This window comes from Saccostrea cucullata, unplaced genomic scaffold (genome assembly GCF_032062105.1).
Source record: "Saccostrea cucullata isolate Sc308-1 unplaced genomic scaffold, CSIRO_AGI_Scuc_v1 ctg1539, whole genome shotgun sequence".
Taxonomy (NCBI): domain Eukaryota; kingdom Metazoa; phylum Mollusca; class Bivalvia; order Ostreida; family Ostreidae; genus Saccostrea; species Saccostrea cuccullata.
Window position 1 is genome coordinate 80,001 of NW_026938279.1, and position 26,184 is coordinate 106,184.

The 26,184-nt window shown below is 35.1% G+C and overlaps 2 protein-coding genes across 7 annotated transcripts in view; both read left to right on the forward strand.

The window, feature by feature from the left end:
* LOC134249894 (zinc finger protein 143-like) overlaps nucleotides 1–26,184 on the forward strand; it is a 35,014-nt gene that overhangs the window by 3,296 nt on the left and 5,534 nt on the right. For 4 of the 6 annotated variants that reach the window (XM_062732251.1, XM_062732254.1, XM_062732253.1 and 1 more), the window contains exons 2-14: nucleotides 5–266; nucleotides 651–768; nucleotides 1,183–1,257; nucleotides 1,635–1,775; nucleotides 2,349–2,485; nucleotides 3,523–3,609; nucleotides 3,980–4,096; nucleotides 5,195–5,396; nucleotides 8,616–8,795; nucleotides 12,471–12,698; nucleotides 13,032–13,162; nucleotides 13,554–13,676; nucleotides 13,906–14,444. In XM_062732251.1, the coding sequence (XP_062588235.1) occupies nucleotides 48–266; nucleotides 651–768; nucleotides 1,183–1,257; nucleotides 1,635–1,775; nucleotides 2,349–2,485; nucleotides 3,523–3,609; nucleotides 3,980–4,096; nucleotides 5,195–5,396; nucleotides 8,616–8,795; nucleotides 12,471–12,698; nucleotides 13,032–13,162; nucleotides 13,554–13,676; nucleotides 13,906–14,391 (2,244 nt within the window). In that variant the 5' untranslated portion in view covers nucleotides 5–47 and the 3' untranslated portion in view covers nucleotides 14,392–14,444. Of the gene's footprint in view, nucleotides 1–4; nucleotides 267–650; nucleotides 769–1,182; nucleotides 1,258–1,634; nucleotides 1,776–2,348; nucleotides 2,486–2,532; nucleotides 2,578–3,522; nucleotides 3,610–3,979; nucleotides 4,097–5,194; nucleotides 5,397–8,615; nucleotides 8,796–12,470; nucleotides 12,699–13,031; nucleotides 13,163–13,553; nucleotides 13,677–13,905; nucleotides 14,445–26,184 lie in introns of those variants that run through there. The other 2 variants (XM_062732256.1, XM_062732257.1) reach the window with 2 other exon arrangements.
* LOC134249893 (uncharacterized) lies at nucleotides 18,468–21,576 on the forward strand. The gene is made up of 2 exons (XM_062732250.1): nucleotides 18,468–18,595; nucleotides 19,524–21,576. Exon 2 carries the CDS (start codon nucleotides 19,542–19,544, stop codon nucleotides 21,201–21,203), a length of 1,662 nt encoding a protein of 553 aa, XP_062588234.1. The 5' UTR covers nucleotides 18,468–18,595; nucleotides 19,524–19,541; the 3' UTR covers nucleotides 21,204–21,576.

The following is a 26,184-nucleotide window of genomic DNA, read 5'->3' on the forward strand; positions in this document are numbered from 1 at the left end:
CTAGGTTCCCATTTTACTGACTCTTGTGAGAAGAAATTTCATCCTACATGGATGCAAGTTGCACCATCGACATAAGAAATGTGGAGACGGTCCCTGATCAGATAACCTCTGGAGACAGCCCCCACAATGTCATCGTGGACAGTCCGGGTCACATGGTGGATCTGGGAGAGGAGGACAGTCTGGGGGGAGAACAGTTAGTGGATGTTCCCAGCACGCTTCCCAACTCAGCCACTGATGTCAACTTACTTCTACTCCACTCCAACGGGGTAAATACTCCTCTCTAATGGGGTAAATTCTCCACTTTGACGGGGTAAATTCTCCATTCAGACTAACCGGGTAACTTGTCTAAATGTTTATTTGTTAGCTATGCAGAATTTTATAACTTTGGGTAGTTGGTTCCCCCCTTGGTACCTAATTATTCACTTGTGCTAAAAATTTGTAAAAGAACATTTCTGCTGCCAGTATAAACCTTTATTTGTCACCGATAAATTGTTTTTACGCTGAGGCATTAATTTAGCTAACTAATGCAGATAATTTTAAAACAGAGAGAATCATGATAATTAGCACAGATAATCATGAATATGAACACAGCTGGATAAGACATTTCCACAGTTAGTCTTGACCTCAATTTGTTACTGTTGTTTTTACAGGGAGGTAACCTCTCCTTAGAGTCCCCGGCGACCAACGTCCCGCAGCACCTGGATACTCAGACCGTCCAGGCCGTAACCCTGGCTGATGGAACGACAGCCTTCATTCAGCATCCTAAAGGTAAGGTCCTAAAGTGACAACATCCTAAAAGTAAGGTCCTCAAGTGACAACATCCTAAAGGTAAGGTCCTGAAGTGACAACATCCTAAAGGTAAGGTCCTAAGCTGACAACATCCTAAAAGTAAGGTCATCAAGTGACAACATCCCAAAGGTAAGGTCCTAAAGTGACAACATCCTAAAGGTATTTCCTGAAGTGACAACATCCTAAAGATAAGGTTCTGAAGTGACAACATCCTAAAGGTAAGGTCATCAAGTGACAGCATCCCAAAGGTAAGGTCCTCAAGTGACAACATCCTAAAGGTATGGTCTTGCAGAGTTTGACTAAATCATAAAGAAAATGGCATATCAAGCGTTGACTTTAAAAGATAATGTCTAACAAACTGAGACAGTATTTTAAGTTGTCCTTGTTTTTCAGGAGGGAAGTTTATGGAGGGGCAGACCATTAGTCTGGAGGACGGGAGTACAGCGGTGGTACAGGGGGTCAGTCACGGTGAGTCTCCACCCTCCACAGTCCCACCCATCCCATTCCTTGTACAGTAATCATCATTCTGAGCTGAGTCTCCTACCCCATTGTTTTACCTGCGTAGACTTGTAATCTTCGTAACCATCACTGTCAGCTGAGTTGTCTTGTAACGTGTAGAGGATTCACTAGTAAACAGAGAGACTTGCCCTTAATTAGACAATAAGATATATCTACAACCAGTTTGAGCTTGCATACCAGTTTAATTGATTAGGAAATACTTTTGCTTGAATAAATAAGTAAAACTCATCAATTATAAAAAAAATTTATGAAATATTCAATAGAAATTTTGTATGAATTAGGATATGAGTTTGTGAGCTTGAGCTTAACCCAGTATTAATTTTCAGTGTTGCCAGTGAACAACATTCAGTCCGAGATGGACAGTGTGGTCAATCCCAACATTGTACTGACCGATTCCTCCCAGGTCGGAGGTCAACCAATCCAGCTAGAGGACGGGACCACTGCATTCCTCCACCACACCCCAAAAGGTAGGTCAACTAATACAGTTATGCTACACCACACCCCAAAAGGTTAATTAAAATTAATTAATTGTCATTACCCTGTTTACTATATAAGTGATTAAAGGTAATGACTGAGTGAAACGCACAGGTGTTTTATAAAATAATTACATCGCACGTCTACTAAATGGAAAAATTAATTGTTAGCTATAGCAATTGATTTAACAATTAATAAGCTTTAAAAACTTGTTTGTAATTGATCCATACACTTGCATAATTAGAAAGACAGTCTATATCTAATCACAGAAAATAATAAAATTCCAGTTTGTCCTTATAAATCACTTGTAAATCTTTTAAAGAATTATTCACTGTATGTTGAATTTGCGGAATTTCTTTTTCCGCGAATATAGCAAAAATTAACTCTGCGAAATAATTTCCCTCTGTACAGTATTACTTATATTTATGACAAATTTTCCAATACATTTCATCTGCTGAATGTTTTCTCAGATTTTCTATGTGTCAGTTGCTTATTTTTCCTATATAGTCTTTAGCCCTCTGTAACAAATTAACAAATTGAATGAGAATTATGTTCGTCTATTACAGAGGGGTTACAAGCCATTCAGTTGGAGGACGGGACGACAGCATACATCACCCACCCCTCAGCTGAGTCTCTGTTTGGTGACGCCCAGATCACAAATCTGGATAGCGGGACGCTTAGTCTTGATCAGCTCGCCGCTCAGGTGAGTCCCTCAAATCTGGATAGCAGGACACTCAGGTGAGTCCCTGTAATCTGGATAGCGGGACACTCAGTCTAGATCAGCTGGCCGCTCAGGTGAGAGGGACTCTCTTGTTGAAAGAAATTCCTAGTATATATATTTAATCAGGTAAAACAGGTAGCTGGCATTCTATACCTTAGCAGGTGACGTCCTAGCACAGTCTGGATCAAATTAGTTAAGTGTGCCAATGGAGAATCTCTTTGGTCTTTATCCTTTAAACATGCATTGAATAAAAATAAAAAATTACTTTTTATATGTAGTTTAAGGCTTTGTTTGCATTACCTCACCTGGGCTGAAAGCTCAAGTCAGCTTTTCTGATCACCCTTGTCCATTGTCTGCACGATCATCAGTAAACTGTTCTTCTCAAGAACCACTTGCCAAATTTTAATCAACCACTTTGCTGAAGGGGAGTTTAAATTATTTAAATGAAAGACCAAGTTCTCTTACAAGAGGAGATAATTGAGAAAAGACAAAAATATGGTGTGGTAATTAAAAAATCTCAAGAACCTCTGGACCAGAAAAGCTGAAACTTATGTGGAACCATATTAGGGTAGTGTACATTCTAAATTGTTAAAATAATGACCCCAGGTAGGGTGGGGCCACAATAAGGAATCCAAGTTTTACATTGAAATATATAGGACAAATCTTTAAAAAATCTTTTGCTCAAGAACCACTGTACCAGAAAAGCTCAAACTGTTTACATCAATATCTATACTTACCTGCATCAACTTTTTGCATTTTCCCTGGGTTGCCTACGATTTTGCCTGAACTTTTGAGACCACCCCTGTGGTCTCAAACTGATGTGGAAGCATTCTGGGGGAGTGTAGATTCTAAATTCTCCAAATTATACCCCTGGGTGTTGGACAGGGCCACAATGGGTATTACAAAGGGGAGATCTGGCAAAGAATAGCATGGCCAAAGGTGAGTGATGTGGCACATGGGCCTTTTGTCAATACTGCATATAGTTATGATCTTCAGTAACTTTACAAGGAATATTTCAGGTTACGGTAGATCAGATAAAAGAACCTGGATTAGAATCTCTACAGACATCAACAAGTCCTCTAGGACCCAGTGCTTCTGTTGTACATGTAAGTATATCCTACACAATGCTTCTGTTGTACATGTCAGGATGTCCTAGCTAACAAGTCTACAAGTTCTCAAGGACCAAATTTAGTCAAAATAAAAAAAAGTTTACAACTTTTCTCTTGAAAATAATTACTTTATAATGAATTAAAAATGTAAAGTTCTCTTGCTGTGTGCATGTGTGTCATCCCTCCAAAATGTCTCTTCAGTTCATCTATCTCTTGTACATGTATTTACAGTGAAGTAAGGTTTGAGTAGATGTTAGTAGCACAAATATCTATTTAACTAAAATTTGAAGCAAAGGTTGGAATAAATGTTCCTCACACACTTGTATCTGTTTAACCACAATGAGACCTTGTAATCCTAATGTTGTAGACTGTGATAGCTGCTGGGTTAGCACCTGATGAGAAGACGATGGTGTTTGGTGAAAAAGCGTATCGCTGTAGCTTTGATGGCTGTGGCAGGCTGTACACCACACAACACCACCTCAAAGTGAGTAGATTTAAACATGTTAATGTGTACACCACACAGCACCACCTCAAAGTGAGTAGATTTACACCACAAAGAGAGTATATTTGCACACACCATACAGCACCATTTTAAAATGAGTAGATGTATAGTATATTTACTAGGGATGGCAATTCGTAACCGGTTAATCGAATAATCGGTCGGAATGATGCTAATCAGTTAGAAAAACCGTAATCTGTTAGTCAGAAAAAATAAAATATATGTAAATTGAACACAGTTTTTATCAAATTCATTTTGTTGAAAAGAAACTGCTGCATAAAATGTCATTCAATGTTTATACACATATTATAATAAAGATGATTTGGAGGTAATTACGTAATTATAGCTCTCCAGAAGGAAATTGCGGGGCAATTGGTCAGTTTGTAAATTGTTAATTACTGTTTTTAGAATCATACCTGTTACCCCGACTGTCCTGTGATGTTCAATAATTTTAAAAACATTACCGTTAACCCTTTTAATTAGTATGTCTATATTTTACCATTATCTTTTAAATTAAACCATGGATTAAACAATTAGACAGAACAAAGTTCGAGTTCAGACAAAGTTTTAATTATGGTGACAATGCAGAATGAACTTCTTTAATTCTTAGAAAATTATCCACGTTTGATTTTTCAGGCACAATTTTTAGTTTTCGTAATTTTTTTCTCATCTATTGAAATTAAATAAAATTGAATTTTAGAAATTAAATTCCCCGATCAAGATTGATAAACAGAAAATAACTTATAATGCATTTTATAGCCTTCTTGTATATTTGAAAAAAATGTCAAAATGTATATCTTGATACGACTAACCGGTTAATCGGTCGGAACGTCTTGCGGTTAACCGATTAGCAATTCTGCAATGGATTGCCATCCCTAATATTTACCAACAAACAGCTTATATACCAATATATATACCATCTTAAATTAAGTACTAAAAGATGATGACTCTCTAACTTATTATTTGGTGTCCATACAGAGAAATGTATTCTAAATTTAGCTTTATAAAAAAATGTTTGATTCAAATGTTGAAACCTTAGTAATAATTTAAGATGCAAGGCAGATAATTGGAACTCTTTTGTAGGTTCATGAACGATCTCACACTGGAGTCCGTCCGTTTAAATGTGATTACGAGGGATGTGGTAAAGCCTTCGCTACCGGGTACGGACTGAAATCTCACACACGTGTTCATACCGGGGAAAAACCCTACAAATGTCCAGAGGAGGGGTGTGACAAGGGGTTCAAAACATCGGGGGACCTACAGAAACATGTCCGTACCCACACAGGTATGTAGGAGGGGTGTGACAAGGGGTTCAAAACATCGGGGGATCTACAGAAACATGTCCGTACCCACACAGGTATGTAGGAGGGGTGTGACAAGGGGTTCAAGACATAGGGAATCTACAGAAACACGTCCGTACTCACACAGGTATGATATACAGAAAAATGTCCGTACCCACACAGGTATGTAGGAGGGGTGTGACAAGGGGTTCAAAACATCGAGGGACCTACAGAAACATGTCCGTACCCACACAGGTATGTAGGAGGGGTGTGACAAGGGGTTCAAAACATCGGGGAATCTACAGAAACACGCCCCTACTCACACAGGTACAGTCTTCACGAAAACTTTTCAAACTAACTGGCCAGTCGGACCAGTGAACTTTCAAAATATACTAGCCCACCAAAATTTTTACTGGTCCCTTTCATAAAAAAAGAAAATAAATACATTTTCATAACTGTAAATTTATACATGTTTACGTACTTCAACTTTTGAAATGCCGCCCTTTGTCGCGTTTCGGTAAGTTGTTCGTTGGAACTTTGCACATTTTACGTACTAGTTAATAATTACTAGCTACTTCCGGTTGTTACGTAATACATCCATGTTATAATAGGGTTATAATAATAGGATTCAACAACACGAGCTTCTTCTTTTTATTTTATATATTAATGAAATTTACACAAGTAAGTCAGTTGAAATAAATTTTGACTGTATGATTTTTATGATCAACGAGCCCATCGGACTTCTTGAATTTTGATTTTCACTGACCCGACCTCAAAATTCACTGGCCTCGGTCTTCGGACCAGTGAGTTTTCGTGAAGACTGCAGGTATGATATACAGAAAAATGTCCGTACCCACACAGGTATGTAGGAGGGGTGTGACAAGGGGTCAAGACATCGGGGGACCTACAGAAACATGTCTGTACTCGCACAGGTATGTTATACAGAAACATGTTCGTACCCACACAGGTATGATATACAGAAACATGTCCGTACTCACACAGGTATGATATACAAAAACATGTTCTTGCCCACACAAGAAATAAGAGATTTAAGTGATACCTGTCAGGCTATTGACAGTATTCACATAGGCATGACAGAGGGTGTGTAAGATTTATGTGAATCATGTGCAGAAAGGTACTTCTTATTCCTGAAAATAAATATAATTATACAAAAATACAAGAGGCCCCTGGGCCTTATAGGTCACCTGAGCATTATTCAACAACTTTCTGATGAATTAATGCGCCCAGTGACTGAATTTAATCCATGTTTTAAGCCAGATGCTATAGCATTTACAATCTGGTCATCATAACTATACACTTAGCAGTTCCTTAGTTTGGTTACTTTATACCCATAGGCAGGGTAGGGGAACAAAATATGCATTTCAACTAATCAGTAATATTCAGCAATAATCAGTAGTGCCGCTACCACACATGAACCCTTGACTCTTAGGCCTAGATCCACACATTGCACTATTTTTGGGAAGGCATACTTGCTTTTCAAAAATATTTGATTAATACCAAGTAGCACATTTCAAACAATTCATTCATTTTCAGTACATAAGTACAGCCCCCCCCCCCCCCACTATGGTACAACTGACCCTGGGGCCTTGAAATTTACAATTCTTGAAGATTAGGGATTGCTCATAACTATATAGGTAATTCATCTGCTTAAAACCTAGGAGCAAAGATGAAAATATTCAAAGATTTAATGTTTTTTCACTATACATGTATAATCAATACAGCCCCGCCCTAACACCAGAATCCCTGACCCTGGGGCCATAAAATTCACAATTTTGGCAGAGGCACTCTTGTTCATATCATAACTATGTACTTAGTTAGTTTATTTAATACCCAGGAGTAAAGAAGAAGATTTTCAAAGAATTCATGTATTTCCTCTATATAATCAATAGAGCCCCACCCTGACACCAGAACCCCTGACCCTGGGGTCATAAAATTCACAATTTTGGTAGTGGCACTCTTGCTCATCATAACTATGTACTTAGTTAGTTTATATAAAACCTAGGGGCAGAGAAGAAGATTTTCAAAGAATTCATGTATTTTCACTATATAATCAATAGAGCCCCGCCCTAACACCAGAACCCCTGACCCTGGGGCCATAAAATTCACAATTTTGGTAGAGGCACTCTTGCTCATCATAACTATGTACTTAGTTAAATTATATAAAATCTAGGAGCAGAGAAGAAGATTTTCAAAGAATTCATGTATTTTCACTACATAATCAATAGAGCCCCGCCCTAACACCAGAACCCCTGACCCTGGGGCCATAAAATTCACAATTTTGGTAGAGGCACTCTTGCTCATCATAACTATATACTTAGTTAGTTTATTTAATACCCAGGAGTAAAGAAGAAGATTTTCAAAGAATTCATGTATTTCCTCTATATAATCAATAGAGCCCCGCCCTGACACCAGAACCCCTGACCCTGGGGCCATAAAATTCACAATTTTGGTAGAGGCACTCTTGCTCATCATAACTATGTACTTAGTTAGTTTATTTAATACCCAGGAGCAGAGAAGAAGATTTTCAAAGAAATAATGCATTTTCACTATATACTTATTTAGCCCCGCCCTAGTACAAGAACCCCTGACCCCAGGGCCATGAATTTCACAATTTTGGTAAAGGACTCAATGCTGATTACAATCATGCAAACAGTTTGACTGCTTGATGTCCAGGAGTTAAGAAGAAGATTTTTAAAGATTTCACTAATTTTAGTGGTTTTTGCCCTACCCCCCAGGCCCCAGGGGGGCAGGGATCATGAAATTCACAATTTTTGTTCCCCTTCACCCATAGATGCTTTGTGCCAAATTTGGTTGAAATTGGTTCAGTGGTTGCAGAGAAGAAGCTGAAAATGTTCAAAAGTTTACGACCGATTGACGACGAACGACGAACGACGTACGACGGACGACGACGGACAAAAACAGATAGCAATAGGTCACCTGAGTGACTCAGGTGACCTAAAAATGCTCACGGAGACATCTATTTCACATTCTGATGAATTAATAAAGAGATTTGTATATACTCGTTATGTTCATGTAAATCTGTTTTGGAAATATTGAAGTTTATAGAAGTCTTGGAAGGGATTCTGAAAAATGATTGTAAAATTTGTCCTTTAGATTTTGAAGGAAATTTGTTTATGCTAGCATGTTAACTTTTTTAAGACGTTGAGTCTCAGTTTATGAGCATACGTATTAATTTTTTTCAGGAGAGCGTCCCTTTAAGTGTCCATTTGAGGGTTGTGAGCGATCTTTTACGACGTCCAACATCAGAAAGGTTCACATCCGAACTCATACCGGCGAACGTCCGTACATCTGTAATGAGGAAGGGTGTGGCCGAGCATTCGCCAGTGCCACCAACTATAAAAATCACATCAGGATCCACACAGGTATGTACTCTGAAAGAATCGCATAAGAATCTACACAGGTAGATAAAATATCCAGGTGTTAAAAGATTTACAATATCTAGTGTAACAGGTTCTGAATATATACTGTAGATCAGTTAATTTTCACTACACCTTATTTTTCACAAGATAGTCATTGACTCTTGCTTAGCAAGACAAAATTTACAGGAATTGTGGTTATATTGCTCTATATAATCTTCGAAATTCACTATATACAACTCGCAAAATGTTAGAATTTCCAAATTGCGAGTTAAAAAATTTGTAACTCGCAAATTTTTGCGAGTTGATTTTTTTCACTGTAAATTTCACCAAGGGAAAAATTTATCTGACATCCCCATTTTTAAACCCATGTCCAACAACCAGGCCTAAAAAAACGACCGATCTATTCAAATTACCTCCAGGTGGATTTTTTTCTCCCAATCTGCGTGGTTTGATCAATCAGCTGATTCGGAATCCATTTATTCAAAAAAATATTAATTGTAGCTTAACTTGAGACATACATGTCAACCTAGTTAACATTTACCTTAAATATAAAGAATAATCATAATGAATTATTGTAACTACAATTCCCCCCCCCCCCAACTTTTGAAGTTTGTTTTTTTGCAGCTAGGCAGTCATGTTGGTTGCCATGTTAGGTGTCCACTGTAAATATAACACCTGCTTTATCAAGTCCGGGGATGTTTGGAAAAAAATCTTGACCTTCTGAACAATGATTTTTGGGGAATGTTACAGGAAACAAGCATAATTTTTTTTTAAACTTCATGTAGAAAATTTTGAATTATTTTTTTAAATGGATTGTGACTTATTTCTAGAAAGCTTTCATTTTAAAATTGCGAGTTGTCTTTTGAAATTGCGAGTTCATATTTTTGGAACTCGCAATTATTTGTGAGTTGTAATTTTAGGGTGTTTCTACCCCTGTTAAGGAATGCTATTTCATGCAATAATTAAATTTTCGCGAGTACACTGTCTTGCATAATTACGCGAAAATAAAGTTTTCGCAAATAGAAAGTGATTTACAGTAGGTAGGATAAGTTTTCAGTATTCAGGCATCATAGGTTTACAGTATTCTGATGTGACTGGTTTGCAGTTTCCTTGTATCAAAAATTTTCAGAAGCTTACTAGTAACAACCTTTACGAATAAATATTGTAGCCATGTGTAGATATTTTGTTATTATAGTCATGGTGGTTTTGTGAATGTTATGAAAATCTTTTGTGTAAACAAGGCTAAAAAAAATTTCAGTATCAATGCCGCATTTGGTCAAAATGCCACGTTGACATTTTGAAAATGAAAAGAACACCACACAATCTAAGTTGAAAAAGAAAAATGAGATATTTCCCTATATACATGTATAAAAATTAATAGACAATTTTTTTTCATTAGATAAACAATATTCATAATTCTTCAGGTCTATTTGACTTTTAAAAGAATGTGTGGAATAACATAAAATAAAGTTGAGTACATTATAAATTAAAAGAGAACAGGAAAGCAAGAATCAATTAATACCGTATATCCGGCTTTTTTCGCAATGTCTAATTTTCGCATTTTTGCGACCTTTTTAAATTCGCAAAATATAAAACATGCAGAAATTATGTCAGCTATAATGTGACATAAAAACATAACCATTTTAAACCAAAAAAATCTTCAATCATAAAAAATAACTTGCGCAAAATAAAAACTATACTAATCTACCTCTTTTTCGCATAATTTCCATCACACGAAGAAAAAAAAAACAAACAAACAAACAAAAAAAAAAACAAAAACAGATATATGGTATCATCATTTTGTTGAACAACTGATATGAAAAAAAAAAGATCTACCTGCTTTGAAAAAAAAAAAGCCTACCTGTCACATGGAATTTAAAATTTCTGGCCCGAGAAACTATTGATTAATATTTTGTAGCCTAAATACTTATCTTTTATGCATGTATATTCAAGAAAATGTCATTTATCAGGGTTCGACACTAACATTTTTAGGCCTTGGTCCGGCCGGACTAGTGCTTCTCTACTTTTACTAGTCCACGGGCAATTTTATGAGTCCGTCAAAAATATATATAAATAAATAGAATTTATGTTGCAATGTATTTTTTAATACTTTTTGAAATAAACAAAGCATTACATGAAATGTTTATACCAAGAATTCGTTGAAATCGCACAATGAGGAACTACGATCGTATTCCCGATCTCATTTGTTTTCCTCTGTACATGATTACATCATCCAAACATCAGACATCTTTCTTTATGTGTGATACAAAATCATGATCGCTAAAATGTTTAATTTCATACCAATGAGTCCTAAAATTAAGCGCCGAATTGACTCAGTATTACCTAACTTCCCGCCAAGAAGTTAGAAAGTAAATTATAAATGCGGGGTTTTCCAGTGAAAGTTGTCGAGAATTTGAACGTCGGTAAATTCTTTTTTCACCCCCCCAGAAAACTTGATTAGTCCGTTCGGACTTATAAGCTACAAATTTTATTAGTCCGAATGAAAAAGTATTAGTCTGAGACTAACGGACTAACGTTAATGTCGAACCCTGATTTATACATGTTTGAACAATAAAACTTTATACTCTTATTTGGGCTAATTTAAAATGGGGCAAATTCAAAGTATACTGTATAATTTCTTATTTAAATCAATGACTGGGTGAATTTAAAACCAGACAAAATTGGCTGCAAGTGTGAAAGGGCTTAAATAACGGGGGGCAAAAGTATCTCGGTACAATTTTAAAAACGTTTTGTTTCTCACAGGAGAGTCTAAAGCTGTAAGTCTGTACGGTATATTTATTTGATTTGTTATTTAAGGAATGAAGCTTATTTCAACTTATGTTATCATATAACATAACTTGGGGCAGTTTACGCTTTATAAACTGCAAAGCTGTTTATAAGAAAGGGTAAACTGCCCCAAGTTTTGTTATATCAGTTAACATAAGTTGAAATAAGCTTCATTCCTTATAATTTAATTTCAGTGTAGACAATGAGATAATATTTCCTCCAAAAAAAGGCTTCAAATTGATCATACATGTATTTTAAAAAAAACGTCAAGCGCAGTAATACGTAACTCATTGTGACGTAGGCAAGTTATGTTATACAAAATATTATATGTTCCTCGGAAAGATTCAGCCAAAGAAATTGCTTGATACCAGTGAAATTAACTAATTTCTCTATATGATGGTAATGTTTTGATTTTCTGTACAGGAGAGAAGCCCTATGTCTGTACAGTACACGGCTGTGGTAAGCGGTTTACAGAGTACTCCTCTCTCTATATAATGTAATGTTTTTTTTTATACAGGAGAGAAGCTCTATGTCTGTACAGCACACGGCTGTGGTAAGCGGTTTACAGAGTACTCCTCTCTCTATATAATGTAATGTTTTTTTCTGTACAGGAGAGAAGCCTTACGTCTGTACGGTTCACGGTTGTGGTAAGCGGTTTACAGAGTACTCCTCTCTCTATATAATGTAATGTTTTTTCTGTACAGGAGAGAAGCCTTACGTCTGTACGGTTCACGGTTGTGGTAAGCGGTTTACAGAGTACTCCTCTCTCTATATAATGTAATGTTTTTTTCTGTACAGGAGAGAAGCCTTACGTCTGTACGGTTCACGGTTGTGGTAAGCGGTTTACAGAGTACTCTTCTCTCTATATAATGTAATGTTTTTTCTGTACAGGAGAGAAGCCCTATGTATGTACGGTACACGGCTGTGGTAAGCGGTTTACAGAGTACTCCTCCCTCTATAAACACCACGTGGTTCACACCCACTCCAAACCCTACCACTGTAACCACTGCGGTAAGACGTACAGACAGACGTCCACGCTGGCCATGCACAAACGGACGGCTCACGGAGAAGATACCACAGCGGAGTACGAGGCCCAGGTCTACAACGAACAGATCTTCTGTGAGTCAGAAAACACGGTTATTTAATTTACATAAAAATTACAATTTACTGATATGTTATGCAATGAAAAAGTTACAAATGCTTTTCAAGTTTGTTTCAAGATCAGTAGATACTTTATGTAGGTTTGTGGTCTAATCCACATCAACATGATCAATACAGAAGAAAAAAAATTTTAAAGCTTATAAAGATAAGTCTTGACTACCCCTAACATGTAAAAGTTCTTGGATTCCTGGAAAAACATCTGCATTTGTGAGAAGTAAAAATGTTGGTGAAAGGGATCTCTTTTGAAGAACCCATAAACAAAATATTAAACTTTTTATCTCCTGTTTACAGCAAAAAATGGGGAACAACCGCCAGAAAAGAGGGCGAAGTTTGAGTACAGCATAGAGGCAAAGGAGGAAGATGGGGAAACCCTGATTCAGAATGAGGCTGTTGTTATTAACACGGAGACACAGAATACACAGGTACAGTTAAACTTGTTTAGTACAAAATGGATATTGAGAATTAATGGATATAGTTATCCGAGTTATCTTCAAGTGGATCCCCAGCTATATAAATATAATGATTTCCTTATATGGATATAACAGATTTAGTGAAGTAGTTTCACAGGTCCCAATGACTTCTTTATAACTGAGTTTTACTGTAGTAGGTATCAACACAGGTAGTATATCATGGGGCATTATCATTGAACATGGAGGATTAAAGTTAGAAATGCAAAATATCAGAAAAATGGCATCTGCTCAAAAGGTCGGATTCATTTTTAAGTGTAAATAATTTAGAATACCTATTTTCTGTAAAACAATGGTGATTTATGAAGGACAAGTTATTTTCAGTTTCCTTTATTGTGAATTCCAGGAATCTCTATTACCCAATGACCAGGTGCCGGCCAGTGCTAACATAGCCACCATCACAATGGGGGAACATGGTCAACAACAGGTGTTTGTCATCACCGACCCAGCTCAACTCGAGGCTCTACAGGTATACATTACACAAATACAGCTTACAACTAAAGTGTCAATAAATACACCATGTTAAAACAAATGTTTGCCAAAAAAAGAGACACAATTTTCTGAAATTTGATGAATGAAAATCATGGTGCACAAATACTTTAATATAAATAGTTTTTGATTCATGTATATTGTATATCTGTTCATTGTGGGTAAACTTGATTAGATTTTTGATGACTGAGTCCTTTTATAACCTTCAGCAATTAGCAGCACAGCAGCAACAACAACAAAGGGACAGTATGACTGAGACAACTGATCAGCCGCTGACAACGCTAGGGGTGGATCAGACAGGAGCGGAAACTCCATCAGACCAGGTCTGCACCCCGTCAGACATAAACCACCAATCTACCGAGACTCTGACCAATCTGGAACACCCCGAGGACATGTGTGACCCGAAGCTGGAGCCCGAGGGCAATGTTGAGTCTGTGGTGTTAGAGACTGATTCAACCTATGAAGAGAAAGAAATCCTACAGAGTGTGACAGGAGGTGACATAGTCACGGACAGTGATATTGGTACAGAGGGCCACATGACAACAGATGGTGACATAGTCACAGAAAATGATATTGTTACAGAGGGCGACATTACAACAGATGGTGACATTGTCACGGACAATGATATAGGTACAGAAGGTGACATGACAGTGTCTGGAACAATACAAGTCCTCGAGGAAACTGTGCAGACATAATCCATATTGTTGTTTATTTATTTCTTTATCTGAATAAAATTTGTTGCTATTTATGGCATTTGAATTAATTTTTAGCTCTACTGATCAGAGACCAGAAGAGCTTATGCGATAGTGAGGTATCCGTCGTCCGTCTGTCTGTCTGTAAACCATTTTTCAAAATACTACTACTAATTACATGGCAATATATAGGGAAATCTTTTAAAATCAATCTTCTTCTCAAGTACTCAAAGCCATGATTAGTGATATTTATATGGAAACATCCTCTGGTAGTGTAGATTTCTAGTTTTGTTTAGATCAAACACCCAGGAATAGGTTTGGACCACAATGGGGGATCCAAATTTTACATTACAATATATAAAAAAAATCTCAAGAATATCAAAGCCATGATTAGTGTTACTAGTATTTAAATAGAAGTATTTTCAGGTAGTGTAGAATTTAATTTGTTCAAATCCTAACCCCCAAGGGTAGGGTGGGGCCAAATGGGTGGATCAAAGTTTTATATATAGAAAAATAAAGGGAAAAATCCCAAGAACAGAAAAGTTATGTTTAGTCATACTGACATGTAAGCATCCTCATGTATTGAAGATTCAAATTTGTTTAAATCATGGCCCTTTGGAATTAAACAATGGGGAATCAAATTCAAAATTACAGGTATTAGGAAGTAATTAATAAACAGGAACAAAATGATTTTTAAAAATCATTTTAACAAGAACAGCAAAGTCATATGCTGTATTGATATGAAGGAATTCTCAAGCAGTATTAAAATTCAAAGCCCAATCCCCACCCCACCTCGGTAAACTATTCAGTTCTGATCTGATTTGTGCTTTTTTTTCTAGCCGGTGTGCTCAGGTGAGTGATGTGGCCCCTGGGCCTCTTGTTAACTATACTTGTTAAAGACCATAAGAACTTGTGCCATAGCAAGGTGTTCGTCTTCCGTTCATAAATCTTTAAATTTTTCTAAATCTTACTCCTTCAGTTGAGGTCTGATACTACTCTTACAGTTTTGGTCTGATTTCAATCATACATTAAGATTATTTTCTCCTTTATTTCTTAAGAAAACCCATTGCGGTTATCACTGCATGAACTACAGTCGGCATGTTAAAAAATTTCTTGATCAGTGGCAGTTCAATCAATGAAACGTATAAAGACGTTCGCATCATTAATACAATAATTAATCTTTTCAATCCTACTTTAAATGATTATTTAAATAGATATAAATATAAACAATAAAATGTCTTTTTTTTTGATATTACTGGAATGAACGGTCGTTAGCTATTGCAGAAAAAATTATACATAACCCGCTTACGCGGGTTATGCATTTTTTTGCAAATCCTACTTCCTTCATTCCAGGTAACAACAATTTCAATAGAAAGCATTTTATTGTTTAAGTAGACTGCACTAAGATACATTATTATGTTTATCAATTTTCGATTTCGATGAACGGTGTTGCTATAGTTATCTAAAAATAGAGATTTCTTTGAAATATTTTCAAAATGCTACTTCTCATACAGTTTTGGTTTGATTTCAGTATAACTTTAACATAAGTAGACTACACACTAAGATATAGATATGATTTCAGTATAACTTTAACATAAGTAGACTATACACTAAGATACAAAATTCTGTTTATTGGTTTTTGATGAACGAAGAAGTTTCTTAGACATAATTTCACAGATGGAAAAAGAATATTGGAACTTAGTTGGATGTAATGTTTTTCTGCTTTGACATCTCTGCCTGATTGTTTACATGGATTCAAACAAACTAAGTTATTACCGAAGCCGGGATTTTTTAAAGCAGAATTTATAGGAAAAGTTTTGACACACTCGTCATATATTTATTGGACATTCACACGTACTTATGGGCTGGAGTATATCGGTATACGTTTCTCATGCAAAAAAAATTGTATAAGGCTGACTGAAATTAATTCAAAACTACGAGGGAGTGGGGGTGGAGGGGATTAGACAACCCAAATTGTCAAACAAATGAATATGAACTCATAAACATGAAATTTAATAAAACACTTTCAGTAATGGTATTCAGTACTATCAGATAAGCTTTAATATATAGATCATATACACTAAACCTGCACCTTTAAATGATACATTCATTAAATTATCCATTAAACCCAGTACAAATATACCTTACAGAGGACGTCTATTCAGACATGCAGAGTGCAGTTCTTATAGCTACTGAAACATAAGTAAAACTAAACCAGTATAGAAACTTTAAAAAACAGATGTTGATTTGTTTGGTTTTTATTCAAAGTTCGTGCCCTTTTTTTCCAAACCCTAGCGCGCGGGTGACCTTTTACCGTGCATACCACAGGTACTTGGGTCTTGGTTTATAAATATGCATGTCAGGGACGTAGCAACAGGGGGGTTGGGGCTGCCTCTTCCCCACTTTTTTCGCCAAACTTACTTATACTATAAGAAATGTTAATTAAAACACTGGTTGGCCCCCCAGTTTTAGTAAAGTTCAGAAATTGTAGTATAAAAATAGGTACTGAAAATAGTTGAGATTGAGAGAAAGTTGGCTCTGAACTCTGAACAGAAAAGGTAGCTAAGTGTACTTGGTAAACACATGTCACGTGACAACAAGCTACCAGGAAGAAGAAATAGGCTTGGTGTAAAATGCGGAGGATGGAGTCTCCACAAAACTCCAAAATGGAGGGTCAGAGAGTGCAAGGGGTGGAGTCTCTTGTGTAAGATGATGCAGGAGGTGGAGCATAGTGCTTGTCGTAAATTTAGCACGTGCCTATTAGATCTGTCATCTCATTTTCTGATACCCCGTGAGAATGTGTTAGAGTACATTACCAACAATTAAAAAAAATCTATTGAAGTTGAGTGATATCTCCCAACCTGATTTTGTGATGACAATTTGACAGTATCTGATGACATTTGTTTATAAAGTCTATAAAATACCAAATCAGAAACAAAGAAACAAGAAACTTAAAACAAAACATAATGATTTCAAAGGGTACAGCTTTGCTGATTATTTAATTTTTAAAGATAACAGAGACTGCATGACTGCAACAGAATAGCATCAAAATTATTATCTTTTGGTGATATTATATACAGATCGATATATGTAAAAAAAACTGATATGTAAATAAAGGTTTCAATTAATGAATATCGGCCTCATTACAAAACACCTATTACCATCTGAAATATCTGATTGCTGTCGAAGACACTGTCCGATGTTGGAAATGTGCCGTGATGTCATTATTTACTCAAAAATATTATCCCAATATAATCTACTGCACACAAAAACATATTAGAAAAATAAAAAATAATTAGTTAATAGATTCAGTAAATGAACTGATGTTATTAGAATATTAACTGCTTTTATTTTATTTTATTGCTCTAAAAAGAATGAGAAACAAACAACATGATAGAGAAACAACAAAAAGAGAACCGAAATGACCTATACATTGTAGATACGAGAAACAAATGAAGGGCATGTAGCCTGTGCTTTTGATTTAAATTTTGTTATGAGGTATAACAGATGCTAAGTGCAATGGAAAGTCTGATTCACACTTCTAGCAGTAAACCAAGAGGTCTTGACAGATTTTATTGGTATAGGTATCAAATATCTGAAGGGCAAAATGTTAAAATTGCTAAGAGCTAGATTACCTAAACTTCTGGGGAAAGATAAAAAAAATATATAAATTAGTGTACAGAAGAAAATTTGTCCCCTCATTTGTTGTTAACAGAAAGTCATGTTATCTTTTTTTGTGCTAAATTTCATTTTCAGTTGTCATTTAATTGTATCTTCTTTTTGTGGTTTACACATGTACAGAAGCTTTTGCAGCTTTTACAGCAATGTGAAATATACTTTTTAATTGTTGATAATTTGCCAAAGTGATCTGCGACACATACACACACATCTGCAATAAAATTTTTGGGACATACCGGTATCTAGACTCAGTAATTAATTCTGACAGACACTTTTTATCACTGATGGAGATCTCTACAAGCAACCCAGTTGTATTCAGTTTCTAAAATGATTGAAAGATAAAATGGGTAAATGTATTAAAATTGACACAAGAGGCTCCACCCCTAATACCTCTGAAAAGGTGGTAAACACCTGTCACGTGACAACAACCTACCAGGAAGAATAAAATCAAACCGAAAGTTGTACGAAGATTTCGGGTGAATATTGAACATTTCATGAAGAATAGATTGACACGAAGTAGCCAGATCAGGTGTGTATGAAAACAAAACTTTCTAAGTCATTGTTGATTGTTTAATATATATAAAATGTATGTCAGTATGGAATCTATCTGTTATCTGAGGAAATGGAATATCTTCAAACTATAGATAAATTTATTACAAACCAAAGAAAAAAATGAAATCGTTAAATATTACAGGTCGATAGTGGCCGATCGGGGTGTACTTTTGGCAATATTGGCGGATCCAGAGAGGGGCTCCACGTTGCAGTCCCCCTCCCCTAGTCATTCGATCTTGCAGAGAATATTTTTTTCTTTATTACATATAAAAATATATATTTGTCTAATATTTTGAATAAAATAAATACCTGTAGTTCATTCTCTGTCCTTTCTATTCGCTAGACAAAATTTCTGCATACGTATAATTTGCTTTCCTCCGCATACCTTCAGAACCCTGGCCCCGGACCCGACCACCCACAGGTAATGCAAGGTTTCACTTGGATATCAGCTGAAGACTGCAAGGAACATAATTTAGCTATGTTATTTTGGACCATCTTCTGAAGTAACTAGCTGTAAGAAGTAGATTGAATAAATATAGTCATGAAAGGGGATATGCATTACAGAATCAGTCTCTTCTTATATTATGGAGATATCTTAATGAATGAGGAGAAAGGTTTAAAATGACGTCCCCGTAGCTTCCAGGTGGAGACATCACCCCTCCCCTCCCCCACTCTTTTAAAAATTACTAGATCTGCCCTTTGCTTACAAATATTTATCAAATATTTACCATCACATAATTAATGGTGACTTGTTTAAAAAAAATTCTTATTAAGAAAATAATATCTAATTTTTGTTTGTCTTGCCTTATCTCAACTGAAATTTTCTTACAGAGCGGTTTGTTTGCCCTCAAACTAAAATGAGCTGCATGTGACATAAAACATTAAATTTTCAATTTATTTTTTAGAGGCTACAAAAAATTAGCATGGCCACTGCCACCAGCCAGGCACAGGAACTCATAACCTGTGACCTTTGTGCCAAACCTGTCCAGCAATTCTGTAACAGCTGCCAAGTCGGTCTGTGTGAAGACTGCATCAACAAACATGTCAAGAGCCTCAAGTCCATGAAGCATGACATTGTTCCTTTCACAAAGCGTACAGTACAGCTTGTGTTCCCTCAGTGTACATCTCATTCCCACCAGAGATGTGAGGCCCACTGTCAACAGTGTGATGTCCCGGTCTGCATCAAATGTATCACTAGTTCTAAACATAAAAGTCATGACATTGTGGACATGGCAGACATCATATCAAGAAAAAGAGAAAAAATAAAAAGAGAAACAGAAGAAATTGAGGGCATTATTTCCAAGAACACAGCACAAGACAAAGGCATCGAAAACAAAATTTTAAAATCCATGGCTCATTATACAGATTTACAGAAAACGACCTATGATAATAGAAAACAATGGCACCTAGAGGTGGACAACATCTTTAACAAAATGGAATCCCTGATCCAGTCACTCAGAGATCATCATATTACAACTCTAAAATCATGCCAGTCCAAACTCAGAAGTCAGAATTCCAGTATGATCCAAACTGTTCAAGAAAACAAAGAAATCCTGAAGTCCAACAAAGTGTCTGATGTCAACAAATACCAAACTAAACTAAAGGAATACAGGAACATTCCACAAATACCTGATTTACCATTGCCCTCTCTTCAAACAAACACAGTCCAAGGGAGAGAACTCAGCATAGAATTAGGAGAATACAAGGCTACACTGACACAGACATCACTATCCAGTCTGACAGATGAAGTCTCCTTTTTATCTGTTAAGGAATTATTAGAAGAAGCCAAAGTGATTGCAAACATTCCAACAAATGTTAAAAACTTACTTAAAGTGGCCTGTGTAGGATCAGATAAAGCTTGGATTAGTGGTAGAGACAAAATGATAACCTGTGTGGACATACATGGAGCTGTACAAGACACTGTCACCAGTACATGTAATCCATTCCCTGATGACATTACAGTGACCAGACAGGGAGAACTGATATACAGTGATGCTTACAATAGAACTGTGAACATTGTCAGAGATGGGAAGACAGAGACACTGATCACCACACCAAGAGGCTGGCTTCCATTACAACTGTGCTGTACCAGGTCAGGGGACATCCTAGTTAGTATGTGTACTACTGATAATAGTCATTATAAAATAGTCCGTTATCAGGGACAGAGAGTGACACAGGAAATAGATAAAGATGAACATGGGGATCCAATCTATCAAGGAGGAGAATATGGAGTGTTTGTGGTGGAGAACAACAATGGAGACATAGTGGCCTCTGATGGTAATGCTAGCACAGTGGTAGTGGTGGACAGGACAGGAAAAGTCAGATTCAGATACAACAACAAACCTCCAGGGGGAAAGGAATCATTCTGTCCTGGTCAAATAGTGACAGACTCCATGGGTCACATCATTGTGGTTGATTATCAAAATGACTGTCTACACATCCTAGATCAGAATGGACAGTTCCTGAGATGTGTGGATAATTGTGGACTAGAGTATCCTAATGGACTGAGTGTGGACAGTGAGGGGAGGTTGTGGGTAGGGTTGTATAATTTAGGGGAAGTGAAAGTTATCCAGTACATGAAATAAATTTCAGACATTTCAGATTCACCCTTTATATCATGTTTATATCATAAGTTTATTAAGAGATTTGTATTGAACATTACAAATTGAAATACACTATGTAGTTTATTTCTTGTTCTGGTTCATGCTAGATTCAGATAGAATCTTTATACTCAGAAGTAATCAACTGTTCAGATTGATAAAATATTTTTTGAAACTATATTAAACACCAAAGTAAGAAGAATCAATTTATTTAAATGTTAAGTAATATGTTAATACATCTGAAATCTGAATAAAGTAAATATTTGTGTGAAAAGTAATTTTGACAGTATTTATTATGTTTTATATCATTTATTGTGTTTCTGCATTATATATTGATTAAAACATTATTTGAAAAGAAGTGTGTGATACATAGAAATTAGCAAGCACATAAATGATATTATTGCAAGCTAAGAAAAAGAATTAGGAATATTATTGCAAGCTAAGAAAAAGAATTAGGAATTTGGAATGAAGATAACAGCAGCATTCAATCTCCAGAAAGTCCAATGAAATACAGATTTGGAGCAGAGCAAACTCTGACCTAAAAATACAGAGGTGGGATCAGGTGCCATGAAGGAGCGAGCAGACTTCTGTGGAAACATTAGATTTTGTGGTGGCTCGTTTTTGTGGCTACCTCTCAGCCATGAATCAACATTTTCCACAATTAATAAACTATGATCACACAATAACACAATTATTTATTTCCTTTTCGATGTAAAAGAGAATACACAAAATTACATCCCCACAACATGTAAAATTAAGCGATCCACAAAAATTGCGCCCCCCCCCCCCTACCCCGAATTTTTTGATTCGAAAGTATTCAGTTGATTAATTAAAAGTAGGTAAATTCAGAAGAAAGAGGTTCTACGTGTAACATTTGAATTTTTTAAATTTACATATGTATTATTAAATCAGATTATTAACAGGTATAAGAAGTAAACTATATTATTAATCAAAGTTAGTAAAGATTGAAAATTGGCCTTGGTATTTCCTCTTTTTTAAGGATGCATATAAATACAGGAAAATAAATGTGACTGGCATTTAACTCGTGGTTTTCATTAAATACAGAAGTTGAAAAAAAATGAATACTAGTATTAGAAAGCTAGTTTGTGATGAGAAGTCTGTTCTAAAACTATATTAGATTCAGGTCTGTAGAACGTAGGGAATGGGGATTCCCAATTGTGTAAGTGTAGTATCTTGCTATAGTAAATTTTCATGAAGACGCTTTTAATTAGTCTCCCCCCCCCTTTTTTTGCTGATGTTATGTCTTGAACTGGCAAATTCCAGGATTTTGACATTATGGGGGATTGGGTTCTTTTGTTAATGTTCGTACGTTAGATTTTTATGGTGTGTTTTTTATTTGGGGGGCGGTGGCTCGTTAGGTATTTTTAGGGGGGCTCTTCCATTGAAACTGTTGCTAAAGGCCTTAGTTTATTGTGTGAAAGTGGGTATTTGGTATTAATACAAATCAACTTTAATGCCATACTGATGGCAAACTATACGTTGAAACAACGGGTAACGAGTATTGAGCACTTTAGTTTTAAGTTCAAAATATAAAGGTGTCTTTAACTTCTAATTCATGCGATTTTTGGCAATATGCACACAGCTGTTTGCATTGCTAGAAAATATTATATATATAATAATTATACTTAATAAATGAAACGCAAACATTATACAATAATTGCTGGTTTTTGAGGTCAAAACAATGATTTAGCCATCTGAGGAGTACAATAATATTCACCGAGCTCGAAGGGCGAGGTGAATATTGTACTTCGAAGATGGCTAAGTCATTGTTTTGACCTCAAAAACCAGCAATAATTGTTTTATTATATGATTCACTGATAAAATGATACAGATCATTACTTGTTTGCATTTAATTAAGTCCTAGCCAAATACAAGAGAGTAGCAGAATTAAAATGTTAATAACCCTTAACAGCCGTATCAATTTTTTTTTGAATTTTTTTTAAAAAATCAATTTTAGTAGCCATGAAAGAAATATTGTCAGTTTTTTTGTAGAATAGATTTTGTAAGGAAGGAGTATTATCAGGGAAAACTGACTGCTAAAAAGTAAAAAAAAAATTGTTGTTCAGTAAAAGTGTTGGAGGGGGGGGGGGTCCCTGCATCCCCTCTTACCACCATCACCTAAAATATTTATTAGCTTATGTTTTGTTCACATGGAAATAAAAATCATAGTCGTTTAAATATCTTTCTACACATGTAATACAATATGTGTCAATTTGGAATTCCTAAATCTGTTTTTAGATAAATGTAGTAGAAATAAATCCTTGTATTGACCTGGAACGTCACGTGCAGGTCAATACAGCGTAATATTTTTCTAACATAGTTGGATCTCAGTCAATCAGAGAGATAGAAATTGTTTAACCAGATAACAATATAAACAGATTCTCTCAAAGAGTCACTTAAAGTCTCCCGTATTAAAGTAAATTTCTTCTATTCCTACCACTACTATTATACTGCCTCTTATATTTATTTAAATTTTGCTTGTCAACAAATTTGTTCATGTCTGGGTTAGATTTTTATTTTACTTGGGTGAAGTGCAGAACCCTTCTACCCAGTAAAAAAAAAAGTTTAACTAGATCCGTGCCTGTCTGACTTGTTTTTTTTTCGCCAGTTTAATATTTTGTGCAATTATTCAGCATTACACGTTTCACCGCGATGACACGATTTAAGTACAAGATTATGCAAAGCTAGGAGACATTCTCAATGTTTTTTTTTTTTTTTTTACAATGCGTAATCGAAACAGTAAGCAAATGTCTTATCTAATAATGCGATCATTTTTTTGTACGAACTAATTTGATATCTCTTCGAGTAAACAGAGGAGCACGTGTGTATCCAGAGACTATCTAAAAAGGGAAGATTAACGAATTAATGCGGTAAGTTTGAGGATCTTAAATGAATTAATTTATGAATGTAACTTGCATTTTTTAATTTTGAAAGTTTAAATAGTCACAGATGTATGACGAACAAAGTTATGTCTTATATGAATATCTCGGGATAGAAAATATGCATTTGGATCTACCAATTTCTTCAAATTGATCAAAGGTAATTAGATGATCATATTGGATTTAAATTGCTGTAATGAATTAATAGAAATTCATTTATTTTTGGGGTTATATATTTCATTTTTTTGTAGAAGTCATGATATGAGCATGTACAATACAACGGAAAACCAGGTTGTGGAAACTTTGGCAATTTATCTTAAATCAATGGGCCCCGGAGAAAGGATGGTGGCCGTAGAAAATTACATAATGCCGACTCTTAATGATGGAACTTTCATTTTTAAATGTAGCTCATCTGAGCCCATGGGCCTCTTCTTAATGATAAAATAAATATTTCATGAAAATTTTGATAATAGATTCCCAGCAGGCACACAACATTGAATAAACTTTGAATCAACGTTGTTCTTCTATGTTGATTCAACATTGATTTTATGTTAGATTTTGAAAATTTGTTTCAACGTTGAAGTCTGAACATTGAATCAACATTGATAATCAACGTTGATTAAATGTTGAAAAAAGGGCACACAACATTGAATAAACTTTGAATCAACGTTGTTTTCTATATTGATTCAATATTGATTTTATGTTAGATTTTGAAAATTTGTATCAACGTTGAAGTCTGAACATTGAATCAACATTGATAATCAACGTTGATTCAATATTGATTTTATGTTAGATTAAAACAATTTAAATGTATGAACGGGATTTGTTTTTTCTTTACATGGTACAATATGATTAATAATTCCATATTATTACTATATGACACCCCCCCCCCTTTCTTAAATAATTAATTGAATAAATGTTGAATCAACTGTTTTTCAACATACAATCAACGTTGATTATCAATGTTGATTCAATTTTAAGAATTCAACGTTGATACAAATTTTCAAAATCTAACATAAAATCAATATTGAATCAACGTTGATTATCAATGTTGATTCAATGTTCAGACTTCAACGTTGATACAAATTTTCAAAATCTAACATAAAATCAATATTGAATCAATATAGAAAACAACGTTGATTCAAAGTTTATTCAATGTTGTGTGCCCTTTTTTCAACATTTAATCAACGTTGATTATCAATGTTGATTCAATGTTCAGACTTCAACGTTGAAACAAATTTTCAAAATCTGACATAAAATCAATGTTGAATCAACATAGAAGAACAACGTTGATTCAAAGTTTATTCAATGTTGTGTGCCTGCTGGGGTAAAACCTCAGAAATATTTTTCTTATGGAAAAAAGGTTTTTGAACATAATTCATACAAGATTAAGACACAATTGTATTTTAAAGTCTGATTTATATCGCTGTAACCTAATAACCAGTCCTAATTGTTCTTGTGGACTACTAGAAGATACATATCATCTGTTTTTTGTTTGTAAACATTATGTAAAAGCAAGAAATTCCTTAATGAATAAGCTATTGTCATTAAATTATTTACATATTATAGATGTACATTTAATACTATGGGGCGATGATTCTTTAACTTTCGAACAAAATGCTGAACTTTTTAAGACTATTCAAACTTTCTTAAATGAATGTGGTCGTTTTTCCAAATAAGTTTTTTCTCACCATTTTAAATTATTTTTGTATATTTAAAGAATTTATTCCTTTCTATTGCTACAATGTATACAATGTATGTAGTAGACCATATGTATATATGTTTGTTTTACTTTGGCAATTTCACATAATGTTATATTAAGAGAGGACTATCTAGGTTACAGAACTTGTGTCTGATCCTCTTGACTTTGTCAATAAAAATATGTTCAATTCATGGGGTGCTATGCATGTAATAAATATAGATATATTCATTACTTAAGTTAGGAAATTGCAATTAGCTAAAAAAAAAATCCCATCTGGCATCTAAATGATGCAGGGGTAATTATTATAATTATGTCAATGCATGATAAATCGAAAATTTTGTAATTTACTTCTATCGCCTACAAT